This window comes from Acipenser ruthenus, chromosome 20 (assembly GCF_902713425.1).
Source record: "Acipenser ruthenus chromosome 20, fAciRut3.2 maternal haplotype, whole genome shotgun sequence".
Classification (NCBI taxonomy): Eukaryota; Metazoa; Chordata; class Actinopteri; order Acipenseriformes; family Acipenseridae; genus Acipenser; species Acipenser ruthenus.
This window is the reverse complement of record NC_081208.1, coordinates 17,520,858-17,543,922: the sequence shown is the minus strand read 5'-3', so window position 1 is coordinate 17,543,922 and position 23,065 is coordinate 17,520,858. Positions and strand designations below refer to the sequence as shown.

Sequence of the window (23,065 nt, the reverse complement as noted above, 5' to 3'; positions counted from 1 at the left end):
GATATAAATGAACCTCAGGTGGGTTATTGGGTGTGGGAGTTTGGAGAAAGATAGGAAGTGGATTGTGAGTTAAAAACATAGAGCAAATGAAGTATTTTGATTACTGGTAAATGGATTAGCTGCCTGGTTATAGTTAGTTTCTTGCAAAAGTAGAGGCAGTACTCTGAAGGGAGTTAGGTTTTTATTTTGTTTGTTTTGTGAAGAAAATAAATATACAATAGCATAACATATGTTTTAAAAGTTCAATTTTTAGAATACACTTTCATTCTTTAAAAGGTGGAAAATCAGGAAAAATTCAAGGAAATTGTCTTCTAATCATTTTATTTAATTACGCCAAAGTTTCATTTGAAATGTTATATTGAACCTAGGGCCCAGATAAAAAAGATAAGGTGCTGCCATAGCCGTTCTAAAGTATATTGTAGGTGGTGCCATCAGTTTAACTCTTTTGAGGCTAGTGGCAAGAACTGTAAATCTTAAGCTTAAAGATGTTACTTTGAACTCAATTAGTTAAATTAAGTCAAATGTGTTCTTTTCAGATTGATCTAGGATTTGGGATATCTATTTTTAAAGAGAAGTTTGCCATGGTTAACCTTTCTAATCACAGGAATGACAAGATTTGATGGAACTTCTCTTTTCAAAAGAGGAAATGGCTACTTCTTCAGTGACTGGAAGGAAACTAACACTAAGAAAATGCTGTTAAGAAACCCCCTTTGTGCAAAAAGTTTATGCAATTATTGGTGAGTGAATCATTTAAAAATTCAAAAGACTATTTTCTGTTTTTCACCTACTAAGTATTTTTACTTTGTTGAAAAAATAACAGTACCGCTGTACAAAGAACAACACTACAAAGAACAATATAGCCCCACTATAGCTATTCAAGCAAATCAAAACCTGAAACAAAAGACCTGTAAAGTTAAGGCATCTGCCATATTATCTATTAAGCGTGCCATTTAGTCCAGGAAAGTTATTAAAACTGACGTGGAACATTCAAATAATAAAAAACATTAAAGTAAAATGAAGTAGCCATTTATAGGAAATATAGACCATTCAACCTGACCATTTATTTGATTTATTTCAGCAAAAGTGCAGCAACAGTTTCCGACTGTGGAGAAAACTGCAATAAAGACCACAACGACATAAAAGCTAAAAGATGTGGCCACTCACTGCAACACTAGTCCAGCAATCTTGGAAATTAAAAATTGAATCATCAATTTTTATTTATATATTTTTTTTAAATAAATAAAAACTTTATCCAAGTAATTACTCAATAATCCAAAATGCATTTTTTGTACAAACTTTGAGTAATTATTTTCCTATTTTTAAATGGGTGTTTAAAAGGTTTTTTTTTTTTGTTGTTTTTGTATAGGTAAGAAACCCTCATGAACCCCATTAGTCCCAAGGTATAACCCACAGAAACACCATTAAAATGCCTTGGGAACCCCATTGAAATCCCCATTAAAATCCCATTGATAACCCACGTGAACCCTATTAATCTCATGAGAACCCCATGAAAATCCAACTGGGTAACTGAAATTTAAAATCATGAGATTTTCATGGGTCCCAATTCACCATGGGAATTCCATGTTTTTTTTTTTTTGTTTTTTTCAAATTTTCCCCATTTGAGTTTTCCATAAGGGAATGCCTGTCCCTGGAATTCAGTTTTTTTGCGCATTTTGGATAAAAAAAAAAAAAAAAAATTCTTAATTTGCCATAATTTTAATTTGAGATCTCATCCTCTCTTACAAGTTTCAAATTCCATCTCCCCATGACATTGATCATGATCATATTAAAATGTTAGGTCTTGTTGTAAGCATGAGATTTTTAAACATGTATTTCTCCTTTTACCTTATTTAAAAAGTTTGATTGTTTTTTATCATTACACCATGTTGCCAATAAATACTTATTGGGGGTGGGGGAGTACGCTCCTTGTGTAACCCAATTCCTTGTATTAAGTTTGAAGAAACATTAGAATCTGGTTCTAGACAATCTTGCAAACAGAGACCATCTGTTTAAGATAAGAATCAGGATCTTGTCTAAAGTTTTGTTCCCACTAGCTAGCCCGGTTGAAGTCCTGATTTTGTAACAGACATAAATGTTGCGATTTTGCTTTGTAGTCAGAATAAGAAATGAGTGATTGCTTGTTGCTGATGTAACTACATTAGCTGATTGAAGGAATTAATTTTCTAAAGTGCTCAGAGCTGTGGTTGATCGAAGTGAATGCAGGACAGTATACATTGGCAATCTTAGAACACCAGCTGTTGAAGGGCTACACGTCCAAGGATAGTCTGAGCTGTGGCAGTCTATGAGCCACAAGTCCAAGGGCAGTCTGAGCTGTGGCAGTCTATGAGCCACACGTCCAAGGCAGTCTGAGCTGTGGCAGTCTATGAGCCACACGTCCGAGGGCAGTCTGAGCTGTGGCAGTCTATGAGCCACACGTCCAAGGCAGTCTGAGCTGTGGCAGTCTATGAGCCACACGTCCAAGGGCAGTCTGAGCTGTGGCAGTCTATGAGCCACACGTCCGAGGGCAGTCTAAGTTGTGGCAGTCCGAGCGAGGACCTTTCCAAAATCCTTCCCAGTGGCTACTATAGGCCTCACTCCAACTCTTAACATTAGCTATATTTAAGTAACATTATAAAGGTGGTGTTTTAATTAGGTTATCTTCTGTTTGTGATTAGTACCAGGTGAGTGTGGTTAAACTGAATAAAGGTTGATTTGCAATTTGATCGGTTTCCACACAGCGTTTTGTAGTTGTGTGATCCCAATTGAAACTATTGTATTGGTTAAGGATTGCCTTTAGCACAGTTTAGTATAATAGACAGCTAGCCTATTTGTGTGCCCACACGGAGTGGCAGCCAACCGAACAGCCTCTCTACTGTCGGAACAATTCAATAATTGATCATTTAATGTGTATCAGGGTTGATAGTTCTCTTATTAATAATATTTAATTGACGTGTTACAAAGAAAGATTGAGGATTTACTATGAACACACATTCACGCTTAGACACAAGGAATGTTTAATCAATAGTAGTATTTTATTAAGTACACAAAATAATAAACAGAAATCAGAAAAGTCAAAAGTAAATGTCTTCGTCTCTAAGCACAAAACACAATTAAAAAACTCTCACTGTCTTAACTTGACTAGCAGGCAATTGAAATATTACACCGCCTGACTCCTCACACACCAGAAGCACTCATTCAAGCAGGTAGGCTGTGACATAGTAGCTTGCTCAAACACACACACGCCTACATCCAAGCACACAGCCTCAACTGAGATGATGCAGACAATCTTAGAATATATCACATTAAGCTTATTAATGGTATATAGATTAAGTATATGGCAAGAAATTCTTCATACAACAATATGAGGTAGATTACTTATAGTTGCGTCATCAAGTTTCACAAAAAGTTATTCCATATGAAAAGTGTGCAAACTAAATTAACAGTTCAATTCTATGTGAATGTGTTACAATTAAAAGGAAAGGAAAATGCAACTGGAATTATACTCAACAGTTCCTTGAAGCTTAGACTTTTGGTCTGCTGGCTCGGAAACTCAATCTGTTGAAGTGTCCAGTTCAAAAGCTCTCCTCTCCGCAACAGTCTGCAATCCTACATTGGATCAAACTTGGCAACAAAGCTTTCAATTCTCGATAATCAACAAACAGCTGCAACAAAGTCTTCAGTCCTCGGTATAGGATCCAGAACAGCACCCGTCCGCTCTGTCCTCTTCGCTGAATGTTTTAACTACACAGGTAGCAGGGCACAGTTTCTTTTGGAAACTGTGGTTTTAGGTGTACAGCAGACCCAGACTGGTTTGTCTGAGGACAGTGTCTAAGTTTTACGACCGTCCTTCAGCCTCGTTGCTTGTGGTCATTGACTCGCTTGCAGCTTGCATCCTTGTCTTGATTCCGTTTTCCTATTTATACAATAGAAAGATAATTACTCATTCAAAGTTTGTATGTCTTTCAGTTTAATTATATTTAACTGCAAAATTAACAACTATTTAAATAATATTTTATTTTGACAAAATAGGTCAACAATAAAAAAAATGCATTTTGTATTATGAGTAATTACTTTTATATAGTTTTTTAATTAACATTAAAAAAAAGATGATTCCATTTTTATATCCAAGATTGCTGGACTCTAGCGTTGCAGTGAGTGGCCACATCTTTTAGCTTGTATGCCATTGTGGTCTTTATGGCAGCTTTCTCCACAGTCGGAAACTGTTGCTGCACTTTTGTTGAAATAAAAAAAAAGAAATGGTAAGGTTGAATGGTCTATATTTCCTATAAAACTTCATTTTATTGTAATGTTTTTAAATAATTTTCCTGGACTAAATGGCACTCTTAGTAGACAATATGGCCACTGCCTTAACTTTACAGTTCTTTTTGTTTGCGGTTTTGATTTGCTTGAATAGCTATAGTGGAGCTCGTAGTGTGGTTCTTTGTACAGCAGTACTGTTTTATTTTTTCAACAAAGTAAAAATACTTAGTAGGTGAAAAGCAGAATAGACTTTTGAATTTTTAAATGATTCACTCACCAATAACTGCAAAAACTCTATTTTTGCACAGAGTGTTTCATAACAGCATTTTCTTTAGTGTTTGACTTCCTTCCAGTCACTCAAGAAGTAGCCATTTCCTCTTTTGAAAAGAGAAGTTCCATCATATTTCTTGTCATTTTCCTTTTATTTTCCTTTTATTAAGGTTAACCATGGCAAACTTCTCTTTAGAAATAGATATCCCAAATCCTAGATCAATCTGAAAAGAACACATTTGACTTAATTTAACTGATTGTGTTCAAAGTAAATGACACATCTTTAAGCTTAAGATTTACAGTTCTTGCCACTAGCCTCAAAAGAGTTAAACTGATGGCACCACCTACAATACACTTTAGAATGGCTATGACCTCCTTTTCTTCCCCTCCTCATCTCCCCTCTCTCTGATCTTTTTATCTCCATTCCTCTGAAATCTACCACGCTCTCTCCCTCCTCCTTAGCCAAGAACCTCTGAATAACCCTGGACCACTGCCTCTCCTACTCCCAGCACATCTCCACTCTAGCATGCACCTTCCGATTCTTCCTGAGCAACATACAAAGAATCCGACCCTTCCTCACCAACTACTCCACGCAACTCCTTGTCCAGGCCCTAGTACTCTCCCGACTAGACTACTGCAACTCCCTCCTGGCCGGCCTCCCTACGTCCGCCACCCATCCACTCCAGCTAATCCAGAACTCTGATGCTCGCCTGGTGTTCTCTCTGTCTCGCTTCTCCCACGCTACTCCGCTCACTCCACTTGCTCCTGATCACCGCATCCAGTTCAAGACTCTTGTAGTCGCCTACCGATGCCTTGACCAGACTGCACCCAGTTACCTCCAGACCCTCATCTCTCCCTACACCCCCACCCGACCTCTCCGCTCCACCTGCACTAGACGACTGACTGTACCTCCTCTACGCTCCCTTGCCTCAAGAGCCCACTCTTTCTCCACCGCCCCCCCCCCCCCGCAGTGGTGAAACAACCTTCCTATGGATGTCAGGACTGCCCAGTCCCTGACCACCTTCCGGCGCATCTTCAAAATACACCTCTTCAAACACCACCTGTAAAACTCAACTCTTCCCTTAATGCACTTTAACTTGCACTTATCTGCTCCCTATTTTACTGTATTTAATCCTGCACTTAACCCAATTTGTAGTAATTTGTATTTCACTTGCACTCGAATCCAACCCTGATGTAACTATCAACACTGTTACCTGCTCTTGAACTGCCCCGATATCAAATCGTACTGTGTTTTGTATTTGCTCTTATTAGGACTAAAGTCATTGTATTTTATATCTTGCTCTTAATTGTACTGCAATTCTTGATATGTATTTTTTGTATACAACTGTAAATCATCCTGGGTAAGGGCGTCTGCTAAGAAATAAATAATAATAAAAATATAGTTAACTTAAAAAAAGTTATGATGAAATGTATTCAAGCAAAAAATACTTTCACATTAAAATGTGCTTTATTTGCTCTTATCTGCCCCCTATTTTACTGCTGCACTTCAGAGTACTGTAATCTGCCAAGTGTTTAATCTGTAGTATTTTGTATTTAATCATATCTTGATGTAACTATCACTGTCACTGTTATCTGCTGTATTATCGAATTGTATTTTGTCACACTTGGACTTGCTTGAACCAAAGTCATTGTATTTATCTTGCTCTTATTGTATTACTTGTACTGTAACACTTGAAATGTATTTGCTTACAATTGTAAGTCGCCCTGGATAAGGGCGTCTGCTAAGAAATAAATAATAATAATACAATGTGGGTCTTGTTTTTATATTTTTTTTATTACTTATATTTCTAGCATAATAAAGTTGGTTTCAATACAATTCCCCTGAGTGAATAAGGAATGGCATCATAAAGCATCTCCAACACCCTGTAGTGGTTACTTACTGTTACTGCCTCCTGTGCTAGACCTATCCCTTCAATATCTTTACCAACAGAATAACCATTGCTTTGAGATCTCTTATTCACACACAGTGCCCCAGGTCATTCATCAACTGGACAATGAAACCCAGACGATTCTCCTGCATACACTGGTAGAAATGATCAGCGATTGAACTGAATGAATAAGGAATTGAATCTTAGGGTTCTGGAGGAGAGCATGTTCCCATCAGCAATGTTTCTCTGCACAAATGGGGATTTCATCTCTTCTATATGGGTCTATAGGGATGACGGGGCACCCTGCTACAAGGCATAGGACAGGAGGCTTGCCTTGTTCTATCACATGTCATTGTGGTGAGCTGCTGGAGTCTGCAAGCATGGAGCAGGAAAAAGCCAAGAACCCGTGATCTCCAAAGTCTTGTGTTTATTGATTTGGAGGGAACAACAGATCAGAGATTAAAATAAAAAACAAGTTTAAGTGCAATGCCACCTTTTCCACAGACCAAACCGGGACATATTTCCCAGTCAGCCTAGGACTGTCAAAACTGAGCAGTATGCTGTTCAGTTTAACACAATACCACCAGATCTCGGTACAAATCAATAATCATACAGTATACACAGTATTGTGCCATTGATATTTCTAGCAATCAAATTTGCAAGCCATAGTGGATACAGTAAAGTAATACATACCCACGCAATTCACTAGTTCATTATCATGTAAATCTACAGTGTAACACCACAGAAAAATAGTAGCTATATCATGGTACGTCCGTTAGAGTCTAATCTTACCTGAGACAAGTAGCTGTGATGATGAGGAATGCCGTGGTAAGTCAATGCAATTTCTGAAATGACGATGCAGACAGTCACTGTTAGCGATGGTCAGAATTTAGGGGAGTTTTTACAGCCATTATGTCATGGCTGTAAAATTTCTAACCTACTGCTCAAAAAAAAAAAAAAAAGAAATCTCTCTCTCTTTCTCTATATACTGTATATAATAAAAAAAAAAATAGAATCAATTCTACAATCAGCTTCTTCAGCTGTGTTTGAAATTCACCTTGGTGAATATTTATAGAGATTTATTTAAGTCTTTATATCCAGGCTGTGGATTACTGGTCATTGTCTCACAAAGCCGTTCCTGTTTTACCCTGGGATTTAAAAGATCATTTGTCTGAGCTACTTTTCCATTGGGAAATCATTTGTTAGAAGGTTTTTTTTCAAACCCGGGTGATGTTGCTGCTGTACTGCTTGGTGAGATTGACCAATTTATTCATTTTCTTGTGCTGGATTAATTCTCAGCATTATATTTCTGTGTTTTTTCCGTAATCATCTGGATTTTATATACTGTATACACTTGTTATTTTTTATTGAGGTTCAATGACGCCTCAAGACAGAAGTCTCAGTTTATTTTCTTTATTATTTATTTATTTAGTCCAGGGGACACTTTTTGGACATTTTAGTTTTCTTTTTTGATTTTTTTGGTTTATTTTTTAACTCTGCCTCTTTGGCAATCAAGGACTCAAATTGGCTTTATTATGGATCAATTGACCTGTAAATATTGGATGAGATTTACATTTGAAGGGAATTGTGAATTTAATTCTCATTATTCTAATGGTTTATTCTTTCCATTAATCTTATTGCTCTACAATTATCATTTTCCAGTGTTTCTATTCTTTGTGCTTGATTACCTCAATGCAGATTTATTGTAATGAATATTGATTTACCCAGCGTTTATTTCCTGGATCTGGCACTCAGCTCAGGTAATTAATTATTTGCGTTGAAATTAAGTTATTTATTTATTTTTAAAATATAATTAAGGAAATCGGAAAATATCCCCACAAGAGAGACAAAAAAAAAGAAAAAAGTTCAACAAAGTAAGTTGCTGCAGCTTCAGCAGCAGAAAAACACAGTATTTACCTTGTCTTGATCTTGACTGGTATCCTAACTCCGTCTTAAATTTGGTTCCACCATAACGATACTAGAAGCAGTTTAATTATAATGAGGGAGCTAAAAACAGGCAGGCTAAAATACTGAAGTGTGTAATGTTGCTAAGGACCTAAAGGTGGGGCAGAGTGCAATGTTACTGAAAGTACTAGTTAATCACCAAAAACAAGCAACAGTGAAACTAGAGTAGCATAGGATCTTAAAACGAGGGGCAGTAATAGCGGACCCGGCTTCTGCTATAAACACCACAAGTAGTATCCCACAGCAAGTCTAGTCAACATGCACAACACTTTGAACAATTGAAATGTAGCAAGAGGTACTTTGCTCTGTGGGATGAGCTGATCATCCAGCCACTCCCCAAAATGGAAATTTGCTTCCCTCCAACCACTGCTACTGGTTTAAAGTCTCAGAAGCTGTCTGTCTGTCTGTCTGTCCTTCCTTCCTGGTCTGACAACTGTCCTCCCACACACCACCTCTCTGCTCTGTCCCTGTTTTCGATTTCCTTACTTCGCCACCCCGTTCCTCTGAAATCCCTTTGTTTAAAAAGTATCTTGACTTTGACAATCAGTCTGTGTGCTCCAATCCCGATCTAGGGGCAATTTGTTAATATCCATTCCACCTGTGGGTACTCAATATTATTTTCCTTGTGAGTACAGTTTAGCGAGTCACTTCAGGATGGCAATAACAAAATAATAATAAAAAAATGTAACCCTCAATCCCAAATCAACATAGATCTATACAAGTCAAATGCGCAAACAAATAAACAAACAAAAGAAAACCTACAGTGTATTAAAAGAAGTTATGAAGCAACCAAAATACAAGTGAAATTTAATAAATAGTTCAATGTTATATTCTATAATTTAAAAAATTACAATAAAAGTAAATAAATCAAAAAGCGATTTTATTTATGCAAAATTATTGAAGTGATTTTCACCCGGTGACATAATGTAAAGCATCCAGAGATGATAAATAACAAAAGCAATGCAAGTATAAACATTACGAATAAATACCAATAAAAAAAAAACACAAAAATATGTTGTTTTTTTTTCTCTGACTCTTAATTGCAAATCTGAATTGTCAAGTTACTCGTTTGAGTAACAGGTGTGTAAATTAAACAGTGTTCCTTTAAAGAAGACAAGTCCCAATTGAGTATCAAAGGACTACATAGTGCAGGGCTTTTAAACACAAACAAAGGTGAAGCTGGCTGACAGCAAGCAGCTGCGAGTCCAGTTCAAGAGAGCAGAGGCCTTACCCTGTGGTGCAAGCCATGATGAACAGGATGCAGCAGCAACAAGAGCCCACAGCTTGTACTGTAGCTACCCTTTTAGAGCACAGTGAGAACCAGCAGTGCCTTGCAGAACAGAAGATATGGATTGCAGTCAAGCCAAAGTCATCTCTGTGCCATAGGAGGCTGTGTGGTCCAGTGGTTAAAGAAAAGAGCTTGTAACCAGGAGGTCCCCGGTTCAAATCCCACCTCAGCTACTGACTCATTGTGTGACCCTGAGCAAGTCACTTAGCCTCCTTGTGCTCCGTCTTTCGGGTGAGACGTAATTGTAAGTGACTCTGCAGCTGATGCATAGTTCACACACCCGAGTCTCTGTAAGTCACCTTGGATAAAGGCATCTGCTAAATAAACAAATAAATAAATACCATAGGAAAAAGTACTTAAAATGTATCTGACAATTAAAAAAGGAAAAGAGCTGCTGGTTTGTTTGTGTAACAGGTTTGTTGAAGTCTGAAATTAGACAGACTGGTTTCTGCAAGGCACTGCTTTATAGCCCCAGTTCCCAACCATCCAATTGGGTGATAGAATCCTGTTCAGGTCAGCACAAGCTAGGGGAAGGGCTCCTCTACTGTCTTAACAACCCTGATAAGCAGCACCTGTGTGCAGTTGAGCTCTCCAGACATGGAAAACTACAGCTACTGATCCCCTAAACCTCAGCTCTGCAAAAACCTGTGCAGAGTTCATTCACTGTGAGTCACAGTCACAAAAGATTTTTTTATTAATACAGTGGTGCAAATATTGTATCCCTATTTAAAGACGCAGACCTGGCCTGGTCAGACATGGGGACTGAACTTCTCACTCCCCTAACATCTTCATTTAAATTAGTCAGAGCTGTAGTTCACTTCTTTGACAGCTCTAGCAATGAGATGGACAGCAGCAACACTCTGCCAGACAGACCCTAGTGTGAAAGCAGTTCCTTTAGCCCTGCCCAGCCCTTTAGCCTGCTCTATATATAACAGTCAGAACTTCCTCGCTAGCTTACTTCTCTACAGCACCAGCTATGGAGATGGACAGCATTGACACTGGGCTGCAGAAGCCCTCGGAGGATGTCTACTCCACAATAAACCAGCCCCAAGGCAGGAGAGCAGGACAGGGGGGTAAGTAGTTTTATGCATCTTTGCGTAGAGACTTCCTACATGCTAGCTGACAAGACCGTACTGATGACCAGCAAGATATTGAGCTTGTTGAGGATAGTAAGAGTTTAGCAAAGGATGGTATTGTTCAGAGTGCCAGTCACTGCTTTCGAGAGGCCCAGGACTGAATGGCAGGCAGGGGGTGTTCAGGTAAGGACTGAGGTTCGCTCTCTCGCTGGCAGAGCTGGGAAGGGAAGCTCTCATAACCCCTGCCTGCGTATTTATTTTTAGTCCTGACCTGAAAACCCCTGCTTCTCAAGCACTGTGTTACTGAACGGTGCAGCTGTTTTTCTAGATGAATGCCCTATGAGGGGTTAAAATGTGATACAGTCGAGTATCATGATAATGAAGTGCTCTCATATAAAATGAGAAGTTCGCTTTACTGAAACAAGCTGACAAAAAAAAACTAATGTCTGTTTCAAGACCAACTGACCGCGCGTTGCTGTGATACTCTTCCTGCTGTCAGTTCCAGCTTCTGCTTCTTCATTTTCTTGGTATTTAATTTATAGAATTCTATTCTCAAAGCATTTGCTCATGAATTTTTTTGACCTTTTCTAGTGTTGATAAAAATATAATAATGTTATCATAATCATACTATAATCATTTTTTTTACCAATGCATATGCTTCAGTAGATTGTAAACCCATTTAATTAAATTGAAGAAAACAAACAGGTATTAACAATCTGTGTTGAATTTCTTTTCAATTGAATTCAAAATGTGGACCTTAGTTGATCCTGTCTATCCAGATCTACATGGTGAACAAGAACATCTAGAGTACATGGTGATCATTGACTTTATTATTATTATTGTTATTTTATTTATTATTATTTATCAGTGAGCTTCCCACAGACATTTCAAACTGTAGAAGAGTATAGTGTGATAAACTGAGCAATCTTTAAAATGTTTCTTATATTTACTGAGCAAGATTATGGAAAATATTTGTGTGTGTGTGTGTGTGTGTGTACTGGTTATATTTACAGAATCATAGGGGTTGTTTGCACTACTATACAATGTTCAGTTCTACAGTGTGTTGCATATGTACAGTGTGTGAACACAGATGGTTTCATGAAATGCAATCAGTGTCCTTCAGCAAATTCCCTATCATCAGTATCTTCTACCTTTAGCACAAGGTCCCAGCCGTGGAATGTGGCAAAAACAAAGTTTTCCAACATTAATGCTGCAGTTAGTCTAGATAGTATTAGTGTAATCATTCTTTTGGGACACGCTGTATTTCTTAACGGTATTTCTTAACTTAAGGTAATGTTTGTTTGTTTGTATTACTGTGGCAGCACAGGCACTAATGGTCTATTACCTTGGCAGTCAGAAGGTTAAGAAGCTTATAAACATGTTCTGCACCTGAAATGCTTTCTAGGCCTAGAGAGGGGAAAGAGAAATAGGTTTGTGCTTTCTGTTAGGTAGACAGCTATTCAACTAACCACATCTATACAAACTGGTTAATAGTAACGGGTGGGGTGGGGGCTGTCTTATAATTGTGGATGTGTCCTTGCAGGGTGCTTAATACTGTATGTCTTGTCACATTGCCACTTCCCTTCTATGCACTGCTGAAAACTACAGCTATGGGGCTTCCTGGCTGTCAGAGCAGGGGCTGAACCCCTAAACCAGCAAAAACCAGAGTCCATTCACTGTATCCGAGTCACGGTCCCAAAAGATTCATATAAATGGATTGTGAAGCTAAAATGCACTGCACAGTGAGGGGGGAAGTGCATCAGTGTTTCCTGTGTGAAAATAAAACAGAGATACAGAGGTGATGACCACACAAACTATTTTAGCTTCTTCAAACAAAATTAAATAAATAAAAAAATAAAAAACGGAATGTTAATTTAACAATAAGAGTACATCTGCCAAACTAACTGCCTCGGCTCTCAGAAGCTCAACAGGGTCAGGTCTGATCTGCTCAGACAGAAGAAAGATAGGTGGCGCTCTAGTCACGCAGATTCTTGCAGATCTGCGCAGACCTGCATAGATGTGCGACAAAGTCTGTTATTGACGAGCGTCTGCATGACCTTAGCAGACAGGTCACACAGCACACAGGTACCTGCGTCGACGGAGCAGCTACAAAAAGTGTCTGTGAGAGAACAACAAAGGAGTTCTGAAAAATCAAGAGAGGCAAATAAAAACAATTGTAGTTACAGTATGTTTACACCTGCTACTGCCACCTAGGTAGTGGAGGAGAATTAGGCACAAACTGTATTCACTGAGATTTTGCAGTAAACAAAATAATAAAGGTCTGTTTTGTAACCTGATATTTATCCTACTGTGTTGATTGAATACTATTCTTGAAATTCCATGTTACAATAATTCTGACTCATATTTCTGTGTTCGAAAATAGCCATTTAACAGGAATGTATATTTAAGAAATGTTTTTCAATAAGCTTTACAGATAATTAAAAAGAAATACCAGTAAGTGTTTGCAACAGCTTAATTGGGAAAGAAAAATGAAACGCTGTGCAAAACCACTTTTACTGTCAAAACAGTTTATTTATTTTTCTTTGGTGCAAATATTGTATCCATATTTAAAGACACAGACACAGGCCTGGTCAGACACGGGGACTGAACTCTGACAGCTCTATGTTCGGCAGTAACATTGTACCACACAGAGCCTAGTGTGAAAACACAGTTCCTCTAGCCCTGCCCAGCCCTTTAGCCTGCTCTATATAACAGTCAGAACTTCCTCTCTAGCTCACTTGTCTACAGCACCAGCCATGGAGATGGACAGCATTTACACTGGGCTGCAGAAGCCCTCGGAGGATGTCTACTCAACAGTAAACCAGACCCAAGACAGGAGAGAAGGACAGGGGGGTAAGTAGTTCTGTGCATCTTTGAATAGAGACTTCCTACATGCTAGCTGACAAGACCGTACTGATGACCAGCAAGATATTGAGCTTGTTGAGGATAGTAAGAGTTTAGCAAAGAGTGGTATTGTTCAGTTAGTGCCAGTCTCTGCTTGAGAGAGGCCCAGGACTGAATGGCAGGCACAAGGTGTTCAGGTCAGGATTGAGGTGCGATCTCTCGCTTTCTGACTGTGCAACATTATTGTAATGAGCTTGAGTTATTTGTATGTTGGTATCAGTCTTGGCAGTCTTTCAATGTTGCTGAAACTTGTTTTTAGGGTGATATGAAGAATTAGTATTTCACCAAGCCGTTCTGCATTTATAGTAAATTCATAATAATTGAGGTACCACTGCACTTGTGGGGCAGATAACTAGTTTTTTTTTCTCTGCACACTATGTGACGAGAGGAGTGGTACCACATTGAATGCCATTTGTTGCATAATCAGTGGTATGTATCTCCCTCTCTTTGTTTCTCTCTCCCTCTGTCCCAGTTCCCCCAGTCAAGTCCAGTTCTCGTTCCAGTGTCACCATTGCTCTGGGAGCTGCAGTGTGTGTCTTACTGCTGGCAGTCATCGGCATGGGGATAGCAAGTAAGAACAACAGGTTTATACATTGTTGTTTGTTATATTGTATAAGTTAAGTGGAGTTAACTGTGACATCATTCTGAAGTGTTTTTGCAATAGCTCACTGTGACCGGGTCTTACGTCACTTGCGTGGATAGCCGCTGTTTACAAACTACAGAGAGACAACTGGGGGTGGAGTTGAAACGCCGGCACAGGCGCGCAGGATTTATTAACACAACCAGAAAAGAAAGTAAAGGTGGTCATGTGACGTTGCCAGCCATGGTAACGCAGAGAGGACACATACAGCAAGCTGTACAAAAGGCAAAATAAAACACAGTACAAAAACTACAAATAAAAGGTGCCCCAGAGGGCGAGCGCTAGCCTTAAAACGAGGCGTCCCGCTCCAGGAACCGGCTACACTACGTAACCCTCGCTATACATCACATGGGATCACTATCCCCTAACTAACCTACTCATGAGCCGGTATTCATACAACGACTCGTGCTGCTTCATATAGCCTTGGCTGGGCATAGCCTTCACAAGCACCGCTTGCAGTGTCAGGGTTGCGTAGCTGTCGTTTCTGCAGAGCGGACCCTCTCCTCCCCTCTGACATGGCGTTACATTCGCCTCGAACCATCTCCCGCGGATGCTTTTGAACTGACGGACACTCGGTCAAGACCCGCCCACCTGCTGATTGAGGTCCAGCACAGCCAATCATTTGCTGCCCCTCCCCTCAACCAAGCCTAGCAGGCAGCAAGTCTCAATCGAGCGCCCGTCTGTAAAACAATAATTCAATTAAACTCCAAAACGACACACAATAAACCAATTTCCCCATACAAATTATATTCACACTAAATACACACGTGCAGGGCAATCGCCCTGCTACACTCACTTTAATGATTGTTATTATGATTTTATTTATTTAGCAGATGCCTTTATCCAAGGCGACTTTCAGAGACTAGGGTGTGTGAACTATGCATCAGCTGCAGAGTCACTTACAATTACGTCTCACCCGAAAGACGGAGCACAAGGAGGTTAAGTGACTTGCTCAGGGTCACACAATGAGTCAGTGGCTGAGGTGGGTTTCTTTAACCACTGGACCACACAGCCTCCTATTGATTGTCTGATAACACCGTGTAACAATTTTTTTTTTTGGTTCCTGGGTAGTAAATGTTATTTCCTAATTGCTTATGCCTCAAAAGTATAGAAAATGGCTATTATTCCCCACAAACTTTGCTTTTGTGACCAGGACAGTGATATTTTGAAATTTACCTATTTTCCAGAGCATTCCAGATAGATTCAGTGCTGAGTAAACTTGGAGTAACTTCTATAACTTTCTAGAACTTTCCAGTAATATAAATAGCTGCTCCATAATGGTAACAAGTACCCGTCTCTTCCCCTGGCTCACTCGGTGCACCTGAAAGAGGATTACAACAGCATCAAGACCATGCTGGATGCCTTGAAGTATGATGAGTACGGCTGGGAGGTCATAGGAGACTTCAAAATGGTGGCATTCCTGATGGGTCTCTGTGACAGGGATGACGAGTGGTCTGACGTCAGGCAGAAGCAGGAACAAAAATACTGACACCGGGGAAGTACTGCAGGTAAAGGCTGGCTGCCGTTTTTATTAATAACAAAACAAACTGTGCTCACAGAGCAAAATAAAAGGTTTAAACATAAAACAAATCTCGAACACCAAATACAAAATAAAACACAGGTCAGGCTGGGCAGGTTGCCTTCACTGTTCCTATGTCTAAGTTTAGTTTCTTTTTCCGCTCTCGTTCCTCTCACTCTCTCCGCTCCTAAAACACCCCACCCCGAGTGCCGAGAGCTGCAGGCTTTTATAACAGGTGACCATCTCCCAATTAGCAACAAATTAAATCACCTAATTAATTCGGGAGATGGCCACCTTCTGCTCGAGTTTACTAAAATCCTGTATGGATGGGGCTTCCCATCCACGCTACTAAATAATAACACAAACGGCTACATCGTCACATCTATACATAAAACAATAACTAAATATACGCCGCTCGCCGACATATATACAATAATAAATCATAATAATAATACAAAATAACACAGGGGCGGAGGGGGACCCTGATCTAAAAGTAAACAAACAAAACAATGTACAGGGCACCTCGCCCTGTTACAGTCTCCAAGGCGGTTTTACCAAGTTTCCCTGCTATCTTTGCCTTTTGGACAGCACGGACACCAAGGCGTACTACCACAGGCGGGACTGGCCACAGCGGACCGAGTTCTCTGTGGGGAGGAACAACGTCAAGTGGGAGCCACTGGTGGACCCCCGGAAGGTGCTGATGCCACCACTGCACATCAAATTGGGCCTTATGAAACAATTTGTCAGAGCTCTAGATAAGGAGTCGGCAGCCTTCAAGTACCTTCAAGACTTCTTCCCTAAGCTGTCTGAGGCAAAGGTGAAAGCCGGTGTCTTCGTCGGACCACAGATAAAGAAGATCCTGGAGTGCAATGAATTCCCCAAGAAGCTCACTAGTAAGGAGAAAGCGGCTTGGAACAGCTTAGTCGCAGTGGTTCGGGGCTTCCTGGGCAATCACAAGACCGAAAACTATGTGGAGCTGGTTGAGACTCTGGTGAAGAACTATGGCACAATGGGCTGTAGGATGTCCCTCAAAGTCCATATCCTTGATGCTCATCTTGATAAATTCAAGGAGAACATACTCGGAGGAGCAAGGCGAGCGCTTCCACCAGGATATACTGGACTTTGAACGCCGCTACCAAGGACAGTATAATGAGAACATGATGGGAGACTACATTTGGGGGTTGATTCGTGAAAGTGATTTACAGTATAATCGTAAATCTCGAAAAACTACTCACTTCTAAATCTTTTGTAGTCATTTTTGTATTACTTTAGTATAAATACATGTTAATTTGGATTCATATGTTGTTTATGTGAACGAAAAGACACAAATTTGCCCGTTTTCTCATTGGAAATAGGTAAATTTCAAAATATCACTGTCCTGGTCACAAAAGCAAAGTTTGTGGGGAATAATAGCCATTTTCTATACTTTTGAGGCATAAGCAATTAGGAAATAACACTTACTACCCAGGAACAAAAATTGTGTTACATAGTGTAATGTGATGCAGTCGTTCATCAGCTGTTCGTGTCCGTTGTGGCAGGGCGGAAGTGTAAATAGTGTGGGTGGTGTGTTTTTATTTGTTTGGCAGGGATGGGGCTGAATATAAGTGTGGAATGTGGCTGGGTCTTAACTGAATAATCGATCATCAATCAAGACCCAGCCACATGATATGATGAAAGGGGAGAGATCCTTTGTTTGGTGCTGGGAGTTGAGAAGAGTTTTTTGTGAGTGTATGTGCTGTGTTTATGGACTTTGGTGAAGGCAAATGCCCAGACTAAGCAGTAGTTGTTTTTGTTTATTTTGGCCCATGTGCCTTGTTTCTTTCTTTCTTTATGTTCATTTTCTTTAAATAAATATGCGCTCCAGTGCTTTAACTGCAGCTCTGTGTCTGAGTCGCTCTCCTGCCAGTAAGCAGCCTTGCCAGTGACACTATCCTTTCACAGTAAGTTCATTGCCATTGGTTGGTACACCGTTGTGGAGGTGAGGGAAGGACAGCATTTCTTGTTTTGAAGTCAACATATTAATGGATGGATTTATATAATACCTGCTGCTAAATACACACTCCTTAAATGTAACTTATTTTTATAACTAGTGTTAGAAGTTCCTTATGTCATATAAATCAAGAAATTTAAATAAACATGCAATTTGTAAAAAATTATATTTTATATATTTTATTTATATGATCTTTAAATGACTTAGATTTCTGTTTTTTTCTATTACTGTTATACAATCATGCTATTAACCAAACTATCCTCAATCTCTCCAAACTTAAATAATATTTAAATTAGAAGCTACAATCTGGCAAAATTCAAACCAGTTCTCATGCTCACCATGTAGAGTGTGACATACACACACAGATACCAGGTTGCTAGAAGTTCCTGTTGCAATATAAAGGGCGGGGTCAAGCTAGTTATAACTTGGGCCTCCTTTTTTAGATATCCCATCTGTATATGTCCATCTTCATACACGTGAAATGTTTTTGGTCAGATTTAACATTAGAAATTTTTAATAAAATGTTTTATTTTAGTTCTTCAGTGTTGGAACCAGATATCTGAACTCAACAATGCAAATCAACAGTTTAAGAACAACTTGAGCAATGCTGACCAGCTGTGTAAGAACGACCTTATGAAGATACCTTGTGACATGGAAGGTAAGTTATGTATTGAGAATGCTGAATGACCTTTGAGATAAAGACTTCAGATAGATTATTTAAACACTGTATACAAAATGCGTTAGTGATCTCAACATTTAACGTCTTCTTTAAAATGGCCATATTGTTTCAGTTATACGGAGACAGTACACTTTGAGATATTATTATGTGGTACATTGTCGATGAAGAAGAAGAATGGGTCAGCTGAGAACTTCTCTCTGCCACGTTGTTTACACATCTTGCCATGATGCAAAGTACATGATTATCCCCACATCTGTACAAACCATTCCATTAGAAAAGCCATTCCCCTTATATACTATGACCCTCTTCAGTTACTGCTCACTCTCTTCCTCTCCACAGTTGCTATTAGTCTGGATCCCAGTACAGCACACCCCTTACTCCTTGTGTCTAGAGATAGGAAACAAGTGGTACTGGGAAGAAAACAGCAGGTTATCCCGGACAATCCCCAGAGATTTAATTACTGGGCCGGTGTTGTGAGCAGGGAAGGGTTCACCTCAGGAAGGCATTTCTGGGAAGTGCTGGTGGAGAATGGTCATGCCTGGAGACTTGGTGTCACCACAGCATCTTCAAAGAGGAAGAAAGATTTCCTCTGGAATCCCAAGCATGGTTACTGGACTGTTTTGCAGAATAACGATTATTTTGCCGCTCTCACTGAGACCCCATTCACAGTGCCACACATAAAGATGCTCCGAAAGGTGGGGCTGTACCTGGATTATGAAAACGGGTGTCTCTCCTTTTACAACATGGAGATCCCATCTCACATCTACTCTTTCAATGACACTTTCACTGAGAAACTCTATCCAGTCTTCTATGCTGTTGACAATACAAGTCTTGTTATTGCAGACCCTGTTTGCACTGAATATTATAAAACATTACTGCCTGAACTAGGCTAGATTATATGTATCTATCTACATATCTATCTGCTTCAGCAGGATTCAAAACAATCTGGCATGACACACCCTGCATTCCATGCAGCAGCACTTTCACTGGAAGAAACTATGTCAAATTCAATAATAACGTTTCCATTAGAAATCTTTAGTACCATTACGAGATGTTGACACTTCATTACCTGGGGGTAGAGACCACATTGCCCAGGGATAAAATAATGTGATCCAAAACTAATTTCAACAGCGAACACATTGATAGGACTTTTAGTCGCAACGTTTGTCGTTGAATTTTACAGGTAATAGTTTATTTTCAAATTGTTGCTATTGAGTGTTTTTATAGATATGGATGGAATTATTTTACTGGGTGAGACACAGGGGACCTTCTCGTATGGACAATCCACATCAATAAGGAAGAAGAATATGACAACAAAGTGATAAATGGAACTAAATACATTACATAAAGACTGCCAATAACATTTCATTATTTTTGTAACATTCCTTTCAACATATCTGAGCGTTTAAACAGCAAGAATGCAGCATCTATCCACAACACCTTAACAGGCTCTGATTTGAACAGCTGCTCATTATACAAACACAGTCTGCAAAGAGGACCTCAGACCACACTGCAGTCAGGTACCTGCACAAACCTCTTCCATGCGGTTCATGAGGTTAACCAGTCTGTATAGATGTGGATGAAACAGGAAACTCCAACCCCACTTCCCTTTCCCATGTTAGAGTCAATTAACCACTTAAACACCATGACGTACGCACGTGCGTCAAATGAAAACCCACTTACAGTACCATGTCGTACCTGCGTACGTCAAGTTTCCCATTCTATTCTATGAGCGGTTTCTCAGTCTAGTGTTTCAGGTTTCATTCTCTAAGGCAGTGCTAGTACTGTGGAATGTGCAATTAAATTCAATTGCGTGTCATGTAGCGATTCCAATCTACCTGTGGGCATTTAGAAGACTGAGCTATATTGCGCGAAGCCATTCAACTTTTACAAGTTATATATATATATATATAGTGTTTTAAATTATTATTATTATTGTTTTATTGTTAGTTTTACTTGTTTAGTTGTAGTTTAAATAGTTTTTAGCGAAATCAAACATGGCAACGTACATGGAAAGCAACAACAGGAGTGATGAAGATTTCGAAGTTGGTTCGGAGGATTTCGATACCAGCGACAGTGATGCTGACTTATCACTCAGCGGTGATGATGAAGAGGATGTGGAGCCAAGAACAGCAGGGGACTGGTTGTTTATTACTGATCCCTACCATGATGCTAGTCCTCCATCATTGGACTTTCCACCTGTTTACACAGATGTGCACCCCGCCGTGGAACTTGAGAGTTTGCGTTCTCCTTTGGAGTGCTTTTTGGCTTTTGGTCCCGAAAAGCTAATCGCTTACCTTTGTGACTGTACAAACAAAAGAGCATGCAGATACTTTACTGGTAAGCCAGCTGCAAACGGGAAGCTGTTTGGTTTGAAATGGCAGTGCTGTGACGAAATATTATCAAAACACAGGAAGGTAATAAAGCAGGCGTCTGCGGCAGCCAGATCCATCACAATTCCTATGCAAAGTAGCCCTGTACACACATTAGTGACTATCCCTCCAACACAAGGGAAGCAGAGACCGCAAAAAAGGTGTCTGCTACGAAAATGAAAACAAAGGAAATGATACAAGAAAAATGTGCAGTGGTTGCGATGGCAACCCCGGATTCTGTTATATTGAACATTTCAATAAATGGCACAGAGCAAGTTGATAATGGCACACGTTTTGATGTTGTTTGATTTTTATTTGATAATTACTGTTTACTGATTATTATTGTTATTATCAATGTTTTTGTTTTTCATTGTTAAAATAAAAAATAAAATAAAAAAACATGTTTTTATCTCTATATTGAACACAGGAGCATAAAGGGTTAATGTTGCACGGAAAATGGTTTTTCATAATGTTGATTTTAATTTCATGAATGATGAATTCATTTAATTTCCTGTTTTATAGCCATTTACCTCTCTCATATGTGTCTTTATCTTTGTGTGTGAATATATATTCTGATGTAGCATTTTTGAAATATAAAAGGAATACCCCACCCATGTATATGTATATGTGTATGTGTGTGTGTGTGTGTGTGTGTGTGTGTGTGTGTGTGTGTGTGTGTGTGTGTATATGATGCCTACTCTGTAAAAATAAATTAACAAATTTTTTATATTAATACATGTCTTTCCGTCATTCTCTTGTGAATTAAACTATTGTTCCATGTGTGTATAAATCTTTTTGTTTTTTTATTCCTGTTTTTGAATAATGTATCTTTTTACCTGCTTTGAGTTGTTGTAGCCTTTGACAACTCTGTTTTTGATCCTGTACTTGTCTGTGTTTCCCAAAACTTGATTCAGGCATACCAGCCTGCTAATGAAAAACATACTACGGGGGTGCCAAGTAATGAGTAGAAACAAGAATCTGGTTTCAAAGTCTGCTGGCTACTCTGCGCCTACACAAAATTATACACTTAATTAAATCAGCATAACTCATTTAAATGCTGATAGCTAAAAAAAAAAAAAAAAAAAATACTGTAAATGACTGTATTTCTCATAATAAAAACGCCCCTTGCTTCAAGAACACGACATTGTCAACTCTAAATTCTCATCTTCAGTTTCACAATGGATGGGAAAGGCAGCTGATCTGATAGATGGGGATAGCAGCCTGACAGCAGGGGTTTGGTGGGCAGGTGCTTCTGATGTATCCAAAACATTCTTGATGTTTCATGAGTAACATGTCAAAGCCAGGAGAACAGAACTGACTGCCAATTTCCATCACCCAATACAATACTACACAACAGCACTCCTGAAGGAAATGGAGTCTCGTATTCATCAATAAGGAACAAGCCTGAATACCTCCAGAACCATTTCACAACCTGCCTGCCACGTCCAATCAGAACATCCACAAATCACATAAAAAATGATATTTCCAATATGTTAATGTTCGTTTTATGCAAGAGTATAAAATGGTGATGATTTCACACAGTATACACACCAGATTATCAGCAGTGTAAGCCGTCTAAAGGGGTCTTTTTGATTTTTAAAAATCAAATGAGAAGGTTGAATAGGGAACAAAAAATTGAAAGCAAGGGGGACCCTTTTAAACTGCTGCACCCTGGAAAAATATATTTTAAATTACAGTTATATCAAATATATTTTAAATTACAGTTATATCAAACTAATATTAATAGTTTGTATTGAACCAATGTAGTACCAACCTCTCTCTCTCTCTCTCTCTCTCTCTCTCTCTCTCTCTCTCTCTCTCTCTCTCTCTCTCTCTCTCTCTCTCTCTCTCTCTCTCTCTCTCTCTCTCACACACAAACACACACACACAATTGCTGCTTATTGTTTTTACACTTCAATCTGAGTGGCACTGTGGAAAAGAACACCACGCTTCAAGACGGAAACACATGCTTTACATGAGAACGTACGAAAAGCATCAAACGAGAGGAGGCCCTCTTGAAGAATCCCAGTAAATCAGCAATGACCACAGGGCTTGCAACCCATTGTGAAGAAGAAAGCGCCGCCTTCCCTCTGTACTGCAGAACTACTGGGGGTGGGGAATTATTTTGTTGTCCCTTCTATTTATTTATTTAAAATGTTATTCACTGAAAAAGCCATATGAGATACAAACAGCTTATTTAGAACAGCATCCCA

The 23,065-nt window shown here is 39.2% G+C and overlaps 1 protein-coding gene and 2 long non-coding RNA genes across 5 annotated transcripts; 2 read left to right on the top strand and 1 right to left on the bottom strand.

Annotated features, from left to right (window-relative positions):
* Positions 1-36: 36 nt before the first annotated feature.
* Positions 37-1,282, top strand: LOC131698888 (uncharacterized). The gene is made up of 3 exons (XR_009307889.1): positions 37-64; positions 605-737; positions 1,079-1,282. It is a non-coding gene; the product is annotated as an uncharacterized LOC131698888 (long non-coding RNA).
* Positions 1,283-2,556: 1,274 nt separating this feature from the next.
* LOC131698889 (uncharacterized) lies at positions 2,557-7,485 on the bottom strand. Its single transcript, XR_009307890.1, has 3 exons — positions 7,212-7,485; positions 4,538-4,754; positions 2,557-3,913 (listed from the first exon to the last, which is right to left on the bottom strand). It is a non-coding gene; the product is annotated as an uncharacterized LOC131698889 (long non-coding RNA).
* A 2,479-nt stretch (positions 7,486-9,964) lies between these two features.
* LOC117425223 (E3 ubiquitin-protein ligase TRIM39-like) lies at positions 9,965-21,840 on the top strand. Of its 3 annotated transcripts, XR_009307888.1 has the most exons (6): positions 9,965-10,745; positions 13,482-13,601; positions 14,125-14,223; positions 15,621-15,800; positions 18,337-18,459; positions 18,820-18,830. XR_009307888.1 is itself a non-coding variant. In XM_034042017.3 (5 exons), exons 1-5 carry the CDS (start codon positions 10,649-10,651, stop codon positions 19,371-19,373), a joined length of 993 nt encoding a protein of 330 aa, XP_033897908.3. In that variant the 5' UTR covers positions 9,965-10,648; the 3' UTR covers positions 19,374-21,840. The 3 variants fall into 3 exon arrangements, 2 of the variants coding, with proteins under 2 accessions (XP_033897908.3, XP_058849551.1); XM_034042017.3 differs by lacking the exon at positions 15,621-15,800 and having other exon boundaries at positions 18,820-21,840; XM_058993568.1 differs by lacking the exons at positions 18,337-18,459; positions 18,820-18,830 and adding an exon at positions 16,400-17,937.
* The last annotated feature ends 1,225 nt before the right edge of the window (positions 21,841-23,065 follow it).

Bases quoted from the DNA above. Each gene is read 5' to 3' on its own strand.
- LOC117425223 (XM_034042017.3), top strand. From the start codon at position 10,649: ATGGAGATGGACAGCATTGACACTGGGCTGCAGAAGCCCTCGGAGGAT. The intron at 13,602-14,124 runs GTAAGTAGTTCT...CCTCTGTCCCAG, and splicing joins CAGGAGAGAAGGACAGGGGG to TTCCCCCAGTCAAGTCCAGT. The intron at 14,224-18,336 runs GTAAGAACAACA...GTTTTATTTTAG, and splicing joins CATCGGCATGGGGATAGCAA to TTCTTCAGTGTTGGAACCAG.